This window comes from Kryptolebias marmoratus, linkage group LG6, assembly GCF_001649575.2.
Source record: "Kryptolebias marmoratus isolate JLee-2015 linkage group LG6, ASM164957v2, whole genome shotgun sequence".
Classification (NCBI taxonomy): domain Eukaryota; kingdom Metazoa; phylum Chordata; class Actinopteri; order Cyprinodontiformes; family Rivulidae; genus Kryptolebias; species Kryptolebias marmoratus.
Genome location: NC_051435.1, coordinates 28,390,426 through 28,405,870, shown reverse-complemented (window position 1 = coordinate 28,405,870; position 15,445 = coordinate 28,390,426). Strand labels below are relative to the sequence as shown.

Here is a 15,445-nt window from a genome sequence, read left to right as displayed (position 1 = left end):
CCCAAAAGCCTCGTGTTGTATTTGTTGGTGTGTATAGAGCATAGATTTGTTGTTGCAGCCACATGGTGAGCATGTGCAGCAATCCTATTGGTTGCAGCAAGAGCAGCAGTGGAAAGCAATGTGGGGTGTTGAATTAACTTATACTGCCATCAAGGCGAGGGCATGATGAGGTCGTAGCCTAGGAATGAGGCTAGCATGCCCAGATTCTTGAAACAATGCTGGTGTACATGCCCCACGTCATTGGTAACTTGCCACCACACTCTATTCAGAGCCCCTAGTGCCATAAAGCTGTTTTTATACACCGCAAGAGGTGGAAAAATGTACTTTGGCTCATATGGTTGCTCATATGGTTGTGAGACATTCCTTTTCATATGGTCATTTTATACTTAAAGAGAAACTACAGCACAGGACTTGTAGGAAGCTCCTCCCGCCTTCTAATGGATTTTTTCCATCCCTGTATAGATTTTTGTTTCCTTTACCAGTAGAAGACATTTTTATTATACAAACTGAGACAGTGTACACCATTTGGCATTTGCAAATTTGTCACAAAGAGGTTGCCATAGTCTCTGACAGGCAGTGCACAATAACAAACGAACGTAGGCAACATGTCCCTACTCTGTCCGGCCAAGGCATCCTCTTGGCTATCCCAGTTCTGGAGAGCTGTCTCCTCTGTGCACTATAACTGTGCCATCTCCTTCCACTAGTTGTTCACCATTTGATTATCTTTATAAGTTTTGCTAAAACAGTTGTAAAGAAGGCTGTGTTTTCTAGCAGCCTCGACCAGCTGCTGCTCAGTGGAGAAGTTGATGCACACCTGCTTTTCCGCATAAACCAACAAAGTTCTGACCAATCACACAATATTAGGCACATATCCCTGCGAGAAAAAGTTCTGCCTGAGAAAAAGAGCTGCTGTGAGAAGAAAATGATGTGAGTTTGTCACACAGCTACATCAATGAGAGCATATTTCTTCACTTATTGAATAAATCGACCTTAACAATAAACCATCACAACCTTGCTTTGAAGGTTCTCTTTCATAGCATTCGTTTCATGTCTCACATTGGGAACGCCCCTGGCGTGACCTCATCAGAAGCTCCTATTACATTACGCCAGCAGGATTGGCTGGAGATACGCTTGTCAGCGTCAGAGAGGGCAGAGTCCCTCCCCCTATAAATAGGGCTGATGCTGCACTGAGAGTTTATTCAAAAACCTCTTCTTGCAACAAGCAGAAGTTCCAACCAGCTCCCTGCTGGTACTGCCTTTTTTCTCTGACACGCGCAAGCTCGGTCGCCGGGCGCTTGGCTTGGAGGTTCTGGTCAGTACTGCAGCGTGTAGCCATTCCCAGTAGAAATACAGAGAAAAAAAAAGCAGACTCACCGCAAGGTTGCACATTGGCTGTTGAAGAGTAGCAATACTCCCACTGTACAAGCCACCACCGGGAAGCCGCAACGCTCCCCCCTCCCCACATTCTGACCAACCGGTTAGCTTAGCTGTCACCAGCTCCGTAGCTTCACAGCCATATCTCCCTGAAACATGGAGACCGACAGGTTCTCTAATAAAGCGGAGAAAAGCCCACAGGCACGAACCTGCCCGTGTGGTAACAAAATTTCAAGCTGGTGTGTTGTGTGTCTCGGGCTGAAACATGCCCAAGCAGCCTTTAACTCTGAGGAGGTGTGCTCGCACTGTAGCCGGTTCTCCCTCAAAGTGCTTTGTCGTCGCCTGGCCCATCAGTCAACATTGTCCAGCAGTGACCCACTCATGGCTTCTACAGCATCTGCACAGGAACCAGCAGACCAAATGGTTGCGCTGACCGCTGATGCAGAAGCCGGTACGAGTTGGGGCGAAATCCTCGACTCCGTGGACCCGCGGCCACCGGGGTCCACGAGTCGGGGCTACCTTTCTCAGATAACGACGAGGACTATGACCCATCTCCCCCGCTTTCGGGTCGGGTTGAAAAACCCGCGCCCTCTGGCGCAGGCCAACCGGGTCAGGAAAGCTCATCCTCATCGGAACTGGATTTTTACCTGCACGATGTGTGCAAACGTGCAGCTGCCAAGCTTGACATCCAGTGGCCATCCAGGCTGAGGTAGTCCGCTCCCGCTTCGACAGGAAAAAGCTGCCAAAAGCACGGAAAACAGGTAAACAACTGCTACCAGTTTTTCTGGAGCTGCTAAAAGAACTAGCCGTCTTCTGGCGCAGCAAGCCCTTTAAGGAGGCAGGCAGTTCGGTGCTGGACTGTGACGGGATGGAAAAACGCGGCCTCCGCCATCTTGCCCCAGTCGAACCAGCGGTTGTGGCACACCTGCACTCGAAGACTTCCATGTTAGCGGGGGGGCCTGCCCTCCCTTCCAGGGCCGACCGTTTTCAGTCCAGCCTCACGGATAAATCCTACCAAGCAGCCGCGCTCTCAGTCCGGCATTGAACGCCTCATCTCTCCTGATGGCTTACCAAGCAGAACTTGAGGAGCAGATGACCGCCTCACCAGATGCAGCACTGTGGGAGGACATGTGCATCATCAGGGATCACTGCTTGCAACTCCACAAGTTTGTAATCCAAGCCTGGGCAGAACCATGGGACTCATAGTGCTGCAGGAGAGGGCCAGGTGGTTGAACCTCACCACACTTTCTGCTAAGGAGAAGGAGGACCTTCTGGACACCCCCGTCACACCTGAGGGGTTGTTCGGTGCAGCGGTCACCGCAATGCAGAAAAGATGGGAGGAGAAGAAAAGGGATGACGAAGCACTGCAATTGTGTTTGCCCAGGCGTACGTTTGCCACTGGGACCACAGCTCCTGGCACCCAACGCCAGACCTTTACTCAGGCAGCGGCTCGTTTGCCCTCCACTTTCAAAATCCCAAGGCTTCCTAAGACACAGGGAGCTGCACAGGCACCACAGAAGCCCTATGTCCCAAAAGCCCAGTGGCAGAGGAAGCCTGAACAGCCCCGCCCCGACCAGCCACCTCCCACCTCCACTCAGACTGTGAGGAGAAGGAAGCGACTGGCCTGACCTCCTGCATGGCTGGAGAGAGCGAGCAGGGAAACTGGCTGAAACTGCCCGATCTGCAGTTTCAGCCGGGTTCAACGCGTGATCGAGAGTAGTGCTGAGCGATATGGAAAAAATCCTATATCACGATATGGATAATTTTATATCACGATATACCCCAATTACGTACGTTGTCCTCGTTGTAAGAGAAAAGAGCGATAAGGCTGATTCCTCACAAACACTGCCGCAAGGGATTTTATTCACATTATTTCCTCGTGCCGAAGAAAGGCGGACGGGGGATGCGTGCCATTTTAGACCTCCGGGCGTTAAACGAGCATCTGAGAAAATACAAATTCAGGATGCTGACCCACGCACGCCTCCCTATTGCGCTTCCTACATCCCGGCGATTGGTTTACTTCAGTCGATCTCAAGGATGCTTTTTTCCACATCCCCATTTATCCACCACACAGAAAATACCTCAGATATGCGTTTCAGGGAGAATGTTACAAATATCTCATACTCCCTTTTGGCCTCTCTCTGAGCCCGAGAGTGTTTGTAAAATGCACCAAGGCGGCTGTGGGCCCCCTCAGGAGGCGGGGCATCCGGGTGGCGATGTACATAGACGATTGGCTGATCGCTGCGTCTTCCCACCAGGAGGCTGTAAAGCACACAGCTGCACTAACGCAACATGTGATGGATCTGGGATTCTTAATAAATATGGAGAAGAGTATCCTAATCCCTACTCAGGTCTCCCTCTGGACTCAGTCCAGGCCAGAGTGAGACTAACAGAGGACAGAGTAAAAACAATAGTGGACTGCCTGTCCATGTTTCGCAGAGGACATCTGGTGTCGGTCAGACTCTGCAGAAGGCTTTTAGGCCTGATGGCCTTAGCATTAACAGTGGTCCCACTTGGGCGTCTCCATATGAAAGGAGTCCAACGCTGGGTGGCCTCTCATCAGAGGCCGGATCCACAGAGTTCTCACAGAGTGAGGGTTTCTGCAGCCTGCAAGGCAGCACTGCGTCCGTGATAGAACCCCAATGTGCTGACGCAGGGTGTGCCGATGGGAGTAGTGCAGAACAGAAAAGTTGTCACAACGGATGCCTCCCTGACTGGCTGGGGAGGTTTGTGCGAACGAAACATGGTGACCAGGTCTTGGGGCCCAAATATGCAGTCAGCCCACATCAACTTCCTGGAGCTGCTGGCTGTTCACTTAACACTGAAACACTTCCTTCCACTCCTGAGAGGTCACCATGTGCTGATCAACCAGTGTCCCCTGTATTTCTCCCTGCACGATCAGAATGCACCGCTGGGGGTGGACGCACTAGCCCACAGGTGGCCTCGGGTTCTGCTCTATGCCTTCTCTCCCATAGCTCTCATTTCACCAACTGTCAAAACACTGGTTAGCAGAGATAACACAGCTCCTCCGGGAGGATCCATGGCCCCTGCCCGCTCGCAGGGATCTGCTGTCTCAGGCTTGAGGTCAGATCTTTCACCCCCACCAAGAAAGGCTGGCTCTATGGGCCTGGCCCATGAGTGGTTCAATCTGCAATCTGTAGGGCTCCCACAGAATGTCATTGAGACAATACAGAGTGCTAGAGCTCCTGCAACAAGATCTCTGTATGAGTACAAGTGGTCTATTTTTGAAAAATGGTGTTCTGAAATTCAGGAAATCCCTTTTCAGTGTTCTGTGGCTGTGATTTTATCCTTTCTACAGAACCTGATTGATAAGGGAAAGGCTTTTTCCACTATCAAGGTGTATTTGGCTGTAATTTCAGCCTGCCATGTGGGTTTTGAGGGAAAAACTGCAGGCCAGCATCTCTTAGTGGGCTCGGGAGGCTCGTAGGAAGCTCCCTGTCTCGAGACCCATGGCACCATCATGGGATTTACCCCTCGTGCTGGATGCACTGGCTGCCTCCCCCTTCGAGCCTCTGGATCAAGTGGAATTAAAATTTGTAACTTTGTGGCTTTGGTCTCTACAAAACGTGTGGGTGAAATCCACACTCTTTCTGTCCACTCATGTTGTACAAAGTTTTCTCCGGACAAAACTAAGGTGGTTTTGCTCCCAAACCCTGCCTTTGAGCCTAAAGTGTTGGGGTCATATTCACCAATCAAGTTAGTGGCTTTTTATCCCCCTCCTTTCTCCTCACAGGAGGAGGAGAAGCTGCACAACCTTTGCCCTCTACGTGCTTTAGATATCTATCTAGATAAAACAAAGCAGGTCAGGAAAAGCGACCAGTTGTTTTTCTCTTGGGCCATTATTGGAAACCAGTGTCCAAACAGCAACTTGCCCACTGGATCACTGCTGCAATTTCTTTAGCCTATACCTCTAAAGGGCTTCAGCCTCCAGAGGGGCTGTGTGCCCATTTTACAAGGGGCTTAAGCTCTTCATGGGCCTTGCTGAGAGGGGTGTCCCTGCAGGAAATTTGTGCCGCAGCAAGCTGGGCCTCCTCTCACACATTCGCTCGGTTCTACAAGCTTGATGTCACAGCATCATCACTGGCTCATTCAGTACTCAGTGTAAGCACCAAGCACTAAAGATACCTGTGGCGAGTAAATAAAATATTAAAATAACAGCTGGCACATAGTGTGTGTTCTGCTGAGCAATACGGGAGTCAGTATTTTTCGTTCCCAATGTGAGACATGAAACGAATGCTATGAAAGAGAACTTTAGGTTACTTTCGTAACCCCAGTTCTCTGAGTAGCATGAATGAGTGTCTCACCAGGTCACCCTCCTTGCTCTGACGTTGCAAGGAAGAGGTGAACGTTTTTGAATAAACTCTCAGTGCAGCGTCAGCCGTATTTATAGGGGGAGGGACTCTGCCCTCTCTGACGCTGATGCGCATATCTCCAGCCAATCCTGGCTGGCGTAATGTAATAGGAGCTTCTGATGAGGTCACGCCAGGGGCGTTCTCAATGTGAGACACTCACTCATGCTACTCAGAGAACCGGGGTTACGAAAGTAACCTAAAGTTTTGTGCACACTTAAAACCTTTCATGACCTGTCACACTCTACTATATGTAATGGGGAACCTACTGTGTTCCTAACACACTCCTGAAGGTCTTCCTAAGACCCTGCAAAGACCATATACGTTCTGTTTTATTTATTTATTTATATTGTTGTAGCGGGATCATCATCCAATGTGAAGGGGCCTTAAGCAATGCATTTCTTAAAGGGGCCATGAAGGGGTTTTGGTAGACTTTGAACAGAGTCAGAGTCTTAGTGGGTGTTCTCAGCTGCAAGCAAGTTGCAGGCAGCAACAGGAGGTCGTTTTAGTTTACTTAAAATGCACAAAACTGTTGAAATAATTTGCGTATTCACAGAGTTACAAATGCTAAAAGGCAAAGTAATAACATTACCTCTCAGTTATTTTTAAGGCATGAAAGGATTATTTGTTTTAATTTTAAATGCAGCCATATGCAATACTTTACCTGCCAGTGTGTTTCTATGATCTGAAGGGGACTTTACTGGTGGCACATTATTTGTGTGAACATGAAATGCGAAGATATGAATATGAATGCAAAGAAGGATTTTGCATAAAATCAAGGAAATCATGGACAACCCTGACCATCCTCTTCATGAGACCGTCATCGGAAAACAGAATCTCTTTAGTCAAAGGCTTCTTCAGATTAGCTGTAAAAGTGACCGCTACAGATCTTTCCTGCCCACACCCATCACCATCTATAATAACTCCTTGATTAAAATGAGCTACGTCAACATTTAATTTCCCTTTGGGATTAATAAAGTATTTTTGAATTTGAATTGAATTTGAATTTGAAATCAGTTGTAAAGCTGCTGACAATGCTCCAAGCCAGTCAGTTAAATAGTTTCTTTAGACATGTGGTTAAAGAAACAACAACTTGGGTTCTGACTGTGAATGTAGGGCATTAGGTCATCTGAATTTATCACACAAACTGTGTGTGTGCATTTGTGTTTGTGTTGTCCGTTGGAATATTATTCCACGTGTATTTGTGTGTTCATGTTTGTATGTGTGTGTGAAAGAGAAACATGCAAACACTTGGGTGTCAGTGTGCTTCTTGTCAACTTCAGGCTTGAATGAGTTTGCACTGACCTACATTGTGCTTCAGCACACACACACAGATGTTGGTCTGTCAGTTGTTTCTTACTTGTGAGGACTGTAGTTGGTGTGATCTACCCTGAATCCTGTATCTTAAATCTGATTTGAGCTCAAATCCTAACACACCTCTTAAAGATCTATCTTTCAGTGATGTCTAGTCAAGATGTCCCTGATGAACGTAATGATAGGGTGTGAGTTTCTGTCAAAGAAGAAAAGACAGCTGCAAATAAGAACAAAAGCTTAAAAAAAACCCATAATCATGTTTCTGTATCTAACCTCTTAAGACCAGTTTGTTTAATATTTTCTTTAATACTTAAATCTTTTTTTATGAATAGAATGGTGACCTTGTGTGACTTTTGTCCTCAATCTGTCTCCTGTCCACAGTCGACAGACAAGCACCAAGCACTGGAGGAGACTAAAAGCTACACCACCCAGTCCCTGGCTAGCGTCGCCTACCTCATCAACACGCTAGCCAACAATGTGCTGCAGATGCTCGACATCCAGGCCTCTCAACTCCGCCGCATGGAGAGCTCCGTCAACCACATTTCACAGGTCTGGTAATACTACGTGTTCTCACTCCATCTGAGAGGGCTAAGCAGCTGAGAATGCCCCCCTCCCCCTCATGCTACAAAATATCACACTCCACAAGCTAAAAACTATTTTGCATTTCTCCAAAATAAATACAGATTTGGGGCTAATAAAATGTTCTCCCATCATAAAAACTGTAGTTATTCAATATACTGATAAATAAGAAAAGGTTCCTATCTGAACCAGGTGAAACAATGTCAGGACATTTAGAAAAACCTGATTTAAAATCTAAAACCTGTCTTCATGTGTAAAGTCACAAATACACATGATGCATAAAGTCACTCATGTTTCTGTTATGCATCATTAGATCATTAGGGGCTCATAGATGAAAGCATACAATGTGTAATCATGTGTGCGTGCAGGCTCATTTATGCTAGCCGCACCCTTTAGATGTTGCTTTCCTCGGTATGTGCTACCGAGTGCAACAGTCCAGAATTTATTTTAGGACTTTGCACTTAATGAGAAGAAAAAACAATCCAGTGTATGCTGCAGCAAGAAGTGGTTAGAGTGCAGAAACGTGTATTCTTTTTTTCTCTACATTGTTGAAGCAGACAACATTTTGTTTATACATATCTTTTTTAAAAGCAGATAGCAAATATTTTAACAATATTGTATAAAAACAACAATCTAAAAATTGTGTTTGACTTAACAGGTGTTTCCGCAGGTGAAAAACAAACTGAATAAATAGCTTTTTTGACTTTACCATACTTGCCAACATTTGGGAATGTCAATGTGGAACAACATAGCGGACAAGTCTGCGTATTTCACATGAATGTCACACTAATCCTGTTCACAATATGTATTCCTAACTATTGTACCACTGTTTTGTGACTTTCTTCCATATTTGTTTAACATTCTCTTAACAAAATTGCAAATTTTTGACACATTACTGTTTTTAAAATGTTGTGTAAAAGTGGAGATAGGTAGACAATTGAGAAAGCTGGAACATGCAGGGTCATTTAGTCATCAGACAATAAGTGATATGGACCTCAGAGAAGTGCAGAAGCTGCTGGAGGAGGACAGGGCTGATCTGCTTGAGGCTGCAGAAGGTTTCCTTTTGTTGCTGCTGTGGTGAAAAATGTCATGTGGGGTACATAATGTTCAATTTTATTGTTGCCTCTCGTCAATGAGAATTTAGTTTCACAGGTGGCCAACCCTTCACATAGTTACATGACTCACAGAAAGTAAACTGAGAAGGGTTTGAGACAGATCCAGACACCTAAAATAACTATTTTAAGAGAAAAGTTGTTAAGCAAATTTTTTTAGCATTTTAAAACTGCTAAATTTGATTTATTTTAACTATGGGCCACATTTACTACAATAGCAGTTTAGCATCTTTTTATCAAATCAGATGTAACAGCTGTGGGTGTGTCAAGTCCTGCAGATATGACTGATTCACAGTCACAATCAGCTTATTTCAGATAAAAAAAGAACTGATAACGTTGGGTTACTTAACGTAATCCCTGGTTCTTTGATAACAGAGTGAGGTGTTTCACTATGGGAATCGCCTCAGCGTGACCAACTACGGAAGCTCCAATGACATCACGTCTGTCTGCGACAGACAGGTTGAGCCGAAACCGTGGCTCCACCCACCATCCAATATCACGGCCAACCTACCCCTCTCAACTCATTCTAAGCCGGTTTCTTTCCGTGCTCATGCAAGAAGGGATGTGCTGGTGAAACACCTCACTCTGTTATCAAAGAACCAGGGATTACGTTAAGTAACCCAATGTTCTTTTTCTAACTTCGCTCGGTGTTTCACTATGGGAGATATGGCCAACTCCCGAATTGCATGTTGACCCTGAAGCCATACCTCGCAGTAGTGCGTATCCAGACTTCAGGCAGACCCTGATGTCCCAGCCCCAAGCACCATATGCGCCAATGATGATTGGGTCACATCCAGCCTGTAAAACCTCACAAACGTGTGCGGTGTAGCCCAGCTGGCTGCAGCACAGATGTCCTGGACAGACACACCCCGGAACAAAGCCCAAGAAGTGGCTATGCTCCTGGTAGAATGGGCCCTGAGCCCATCAGGGGGCTTTGACCCCTTGCAGCTATATGCCAAAGATATAGCTTCCACGATCCAGTGCGCTAACCTCTGGCAGGAAATAGGTTTGCCCTTATGAGAAGTGGCTCAAGACACAAACAGGTGATCAGCTCTTCTGAAACCAGCTGTCCTGTCAACATAAGCCCTCAAAGTTCTCACTGGACATAAGCAATTAAGCCTCTCCTCTTCTGCTGAAGAGAAAGGAGGTGGATGGAACGCTGGCAGTTCCACCATCGAACACCTGTATGATGTTTCCATCACCTTAGGCACAAAAGCAGGGTTAGGTCTCAAACACACTTTGGAGAGCCCCGGCGCCCACTGTAGGCAAGTAGGACTGACGGACAGTGCGTGTAACTCACCCACTCTCTTAGCAGTAGTTAAAGCTAAAAGCAGTGCAGTTTTCAATGTGAGGAATTTCATACCAATACCCTCCAACGGCTCAAAAGGATGATGACAAAGGGCCTCTAGTACCAGAGTCAGGTCCCATAATGGCACAAAAGGCCTGGAGGTGGGCAGTTTACGTCGAGCCCCCTTCATGAAACGGCACACCAATGGGTGCTGCACACAGGTTTATCACCAAATCCCACATGACAAGCTGAGATTGCACCCAAATAAACCTTAATAGTTGAAAAGGCCTTGCCCCTTTCCAACAAGCTCTGCAGAAAGCAGAGGACCTCCACCGCCGAGCACTGAAAAGGGATAGCCTGTCTTTCCACACACCATTCCTCAAAAACTTGCCATTTACTATTATAAAGAGAGCAAGTTGAAGGAGCCCTTGAATTCTGGATGGTGTCAATGACCTCTGGCGGGAGACCAGTCGCATTTAGGTTCCACCTTTCACGGGCCAGGCCCAGAGAGCCAGACGATCTGGATGTGGATGATAAATCTCCCCCTGAGCTTGAGACAGAAGGTCTCTGCGAATGGGAAGGGGCCATGGTTGTGCTGACAGAACCTGAATTATTTCTGCCACCCAGGGCTTTGATGGCCACCACGGGGCCACCAGAATTAAAGACAGGCCCTGCTCCCTCACTCTGACTAGAGTTGGGGATATCAGGCTCAGAGGGGGGAACGCATAGAGCAACACATTCGGCCATGTGTGAGCCAGCGCGTCCATGCCCAGTGGTGCGTCTCGGTCCGAGAGGGAGAAAAACAGTGGGCAATGAGCATTTTCCCTTGAGGTGAAGAGATCTATGGCAGCCCGGTCGTATCTCTGCCGGATCTGCTCCGCCACTTGAGAGTGCAGCTCCCAATCTCCGTAAAGAGGGGTGCCTCTGGATAACAGATCGGCCCCTCTGTTCAGAATTCCTGGTACATGGGTCGCGCGCACAAATAAAAATCTGGTGCGGCTCCATATGAGTATTTCCCTGGCCAGTTTGTGTAGTTGAATTGATCGGGTCCCGCCCTGACGGTTGATATACGCCACAACTGTGGTGTTGTCCGTCTTTACCAAGACGTAGCGACCAACCATCAACGCCATGAAATGCTTCAAAGCTAGGAATACAGCATGTAGTTCCAGCATGTTGATGTGGAGCCGCGCTATTTTTCCCGACCATACACCTTTCACAGCTCTGCCCATCATGGTTGCACCCCAACCAGTCATGGACGCATCCATTGTCAGGGTAACCCTGGATGATACCGTGCCCAGGGGTGAGCCCACCGCGAAGACCGCTGGGTCTCCCTATGGCCGGAGAGCCGCTACACACGTGGGTGTTATTCTCACTCTGCGGTGCAGATGACGGCGGGGACATAGTCGTAGTGAAGCGACCCACCGCTGAAAATCCCTCATCCGTAACAGGCCCAGATAAACAACGGAAATCACAGACGCCATGAGGCCGAGGAGCTGTAGGCAAAGTCTGAATTGAACAACTTTCCTGAGCTGGAAACGTGCCATGCACTGAGCAAAAGACAGGGTTCTCCCCTCCGATAGCGTGACGCGGTAAGAGAGGGAGTTTATTTTGAGACCCAAATACTCCGTGCACTGCACGGGAATTAACCGACTCTTCGTCTGGTTTATTCTGAATCCCAGGTTGATGAGGTGGGTTATCACCACCCGAGAGTCGCTGATTGCCTGATCTCTTGATCGAGAGCAAATTAGGTAATCGTCTATGTACGAAAAAATTCTGATGCCGCTTGATCTCAGCGGGGACAGCGCCGCCTCTACACACCTGCTGAACACCCTCGGAGCTAATGACAGCCCGAACGGGACAGTTTGATACTCGTAGGCTGTGCCCTGGTACGCAAACCGGAGAAACTTTCTGTGTGAAGGGTAAATGGCAATGTGGAAGTATGCGTCGGAGAGGTCGATGGTTGTAAACCAGTCCCCCGGACGAATGGAGCGACACAGCGTCTTGTGTGTCAACATTCTGAATGAATACTTGCGTAAGTGTTTGTTTAACACACTCAGGTTCAGTATGGGCCGTAATGACACATCGTCTTTCTTTGGAATGAGAAAATAGCGTGAGTAGAAGCCTTGACGAACTTCTTCTTCTGGTACCACTCTGATTGCTTGTTTGGCTAACAGGAATGAGATCTCGTCCTCCAGGACACGCCCCGAATCCCCGTTGGCCACCGAAACAAGCACTCCGCTGAACCTCAGAGGTTTCACAGCGAACTGCAGTCTGTAACCCCTGGAAATTGTGGCCAAAACCCACAGGGAGACTGCGCATGCGCGCCACTCCTCTGCCTGAGCAGAGAGCCGGCCGGCCATGTTGAGTGACGTCACCACCTCTGTACCGCTGGCCTCTGCTCTCATGCCAAGAGCGCCAGCTCCCTCTGCTGGGTACAGAGGGGGGTGACGTGGATTTATTTTTGATATTTTCTTCTTTTTTTGTGGGGGGCTTTCTACCCTCGGCAACATGCCTGGATGCAGAAAAGCTTCTTTTAATTTCTTTGCTTCCCCCGGAACAGAAAAATGTGTGAGGGGGCACTGGTGAGTGCTCGGTGACACTGTCACAGTGCTTTGAGGTGTTACTTGACACTGTTGAAGTGCTGGGAAACACTGTGTTTGTCTCGAAATTTCCTCTCTCTGAACATGAGGAGGAGAATTTAACCGAACTCCTGATGAACTGGGAACCACAGGAGAATTTGAACACCGGACCGAGAGGTTTGCTCTGTTGTCTGGAAACCCTCTCTTCCGGGGAGGAAGTTGTGGGGAAAAAACAGGGGCTAGGCCGCCCGTTTCTTTTTCCCCTCCCCGGGGTAAGATGGACGATTCTTTGCAGTGGCCGCTGCAAAAGAATGCTTACCCCATGGTTTTGGGTTCTCAGATTTATTTTGCTATGGAGGTTGTGCGGCATGCCTTCTTGGAGCCCTCGGTCCACCCTGCTGTCCTCTCACTGCAGCGGCTGCAAAGCCGGGTCTTTGTCCTGTTGGGGGAGTTTGGCTAGGTTTACAAGGCAAACAAAGGTTGAAAGCCTCTCCCTCCTGTTTTCTGAGGGAACCTATTTCCCTCATTTTCTCCAGGGAGGGGCCAAAAAGACCATATAGGTCAAATCCATGATCTCAGCTTTTTGGGTGTCACTAAGGCCTGAAAGGTTCAGCCAGAGGGCCCTCTCCCCTGAGACTGCCAGTCCCATGACACGACCACAACCTTGAACCGCACCTCTGGAGGAGCGTAGGATAAGATCGTTCACCACACAAATCTCATCCCAAAGGGTGGGGTTTGGTGTCCCCGAGTCCAGCTAATGACCCATCTCCTCCAAGATTTCACCTTGGTAGGCTGACAATAGTGTAACTGCATTAAGCGAGCACACTGATTGTGCAGCATACCTGTACATTCGCTGGTAAATAGATGCGTTGAGGCAATCTATTTGACCCCCTACTTAAAACAGTTTGGGTCACTGAACTGATTCAAGGGCAACCATTGAGATAACAAAGACACATCTAACCCTGGCTAAAGGGTGCAGTCAAAGATGTGATGGTTTCTGAAAACTGCATCATATACTGCCCAGCAACAACTAAATAAAAATTTGAAATAACTTTAATCAGTTTTCCTTACTGTTTTGCATCAGTTTCACTGGTGTTACTTAAATAGTTATTAGCATATCAAGTAACGATCATCCAATTCAGTTTCCACAGGGATTCTCAAAATATTATATCATGATTTGTTTAAACCATTCGTCTTTTTGGCCAGTTCTGCTTTTCGCTTTATATCACAGTTCAGCTTATGACAGGTAATTAGCTTGTTATTTACCTTCTAATTAGTTGATACCAAAATTTCCTCTGAGTACCTCTAAAGGGATCTTGAGCACCACAAGTGGTACACAGTTTGAGATCCATGGCTCTAGTTAATTAAAATAATTTGTCTTTGCAGTTGTTTAGATACCATCTAATCTTTTCTTTCACACACTCTTCTCTTTCTGGGAGCACCAAACTGTCCTTCTCACATCAATTTACAGCTTTCAGGCACAAAATTAAAGTAATTTTTTTCTTTTTCTCTGTAAATAGTGACAATTGTGAGTCAATCAGCAGTGCAAGCTTTACTGAATAAGTATTGGATAAAGAGTCTTTTAAATGCTCTTCTCTCCAATTATCCTTTTAAAATACCAACAACCCTCACTGTACCATTTATATTGTGACAGCTGCAAAAACACAAATCTGATCCTTAATGAGTCAACAATTGTCGAGGCTTGAATCTTGCTCTAAAATCTAGTCTCCATAGTAAGATTAAATAAAAAAAACATCCTCTGTTACCCCATTCAGACAATTTTGACAAGTTCTGAAGTTGTTTTTATTTATTATCTTAAATATCAGATTATTACTGGAGGTCAGAAGTAAACATTTTTTAAATGCAAAATCTGAGAAAATAAACTCATCTCCTTACAGCTCCTCAGACTGATAAAATTATTTGTATGTGAGAGCATGCAATAGTGAAATCAAAGTGAAGCAGTGTTGTACACCTACACAGCTCACACTGCAGCTGTGTCCAGCATAATTATCTGAGACCAAGTCAGTAAGCTCAAAATAGCTTATACATTGCATATAGTGCTAAGAACGTGTTTCTGTGGGGAAAGAATAGTTAATTCACTAAATAGCAAGGTCTTCAGCATACTCTTTACACAGTGACTGTACACTTAGAGGAATAAAGTTCTAGTTTTCAGTGACACTGAGGGTCCATTCTCCCCCTCAGACCTCTGATTAATCAGTATAATCAGAATACTCTGCATGCAGCTATAATGAGATGCTTCTTTCTGTTATGTTAGACCAGGCTGTGATGCACAACATAATTACTGCTTTCTGCTCTGTGAGACAGTCACATCTGTTATGTAGGCGAACACTTCACACAGTCAGGCTTCTTCACATAAGGAATCACACAGAGATGATCTTATATAATGCATTCTACAGTTCATGCTGCAGAAATCGGCCCAAAAAACATTCTTGTAACATCAAACAGACAATCAAATGCACTTAAAGCACAGATGAAGATGCTTTGTTTCTGGGTTCAAAAAGTTTCTCAAGTTTATTATTCATAGACGTTAAAAATGGAAAAGTCTTGAACTGTGAATGTACTGTGAGTGTCTGTTTTTGCTTATATATTTACCACCTTTGTACTCCAAGCTGTTGGTTCTGACTGACATTTTACTGTTTAGTTCTGATTAGTACTGTTGTTAAAAGTAGGACAAGTTTGTGTCTGTTTGGTCCACAACTTGTATTAACTTACTCAAAGCAGTGACTTTCTATTAGACCAGTGTTTCTCAACCTTTTTTGGGCCAGCGCCCCCCTATCCATTATCAAGGCCTCTTACCGCCCCCCTCCC

The 15,445-nt window shown here is 46.4% G+C and overlaps 1 protein-coding gene across 8 annotated transcripts in view; it reads left to right on the top strand.

Annotated features, from left to right (window-relative positions):
* Positions 1-15,445, top strand: part of LOC108248636 (abl interactor 2-like) — an 82,128-nt gene that overhangs the window by 19,703 nt on the left and 46,980 nt on the right. For all 8 annotated transcript variants that reach the window (XM_037976065.1, XM_037976063.1, XM_037976062.1 and 5 more), the window contains exon 2: positions 7,440-7,607. In XM_037976065.1, the coding sequence (XP_037831993.1) occupies positions 7,440-7,607 (168 nt within the window). The remainder of the gene's footprint in view (positions 1-7,439; positions 7,608-15,445) is intronic.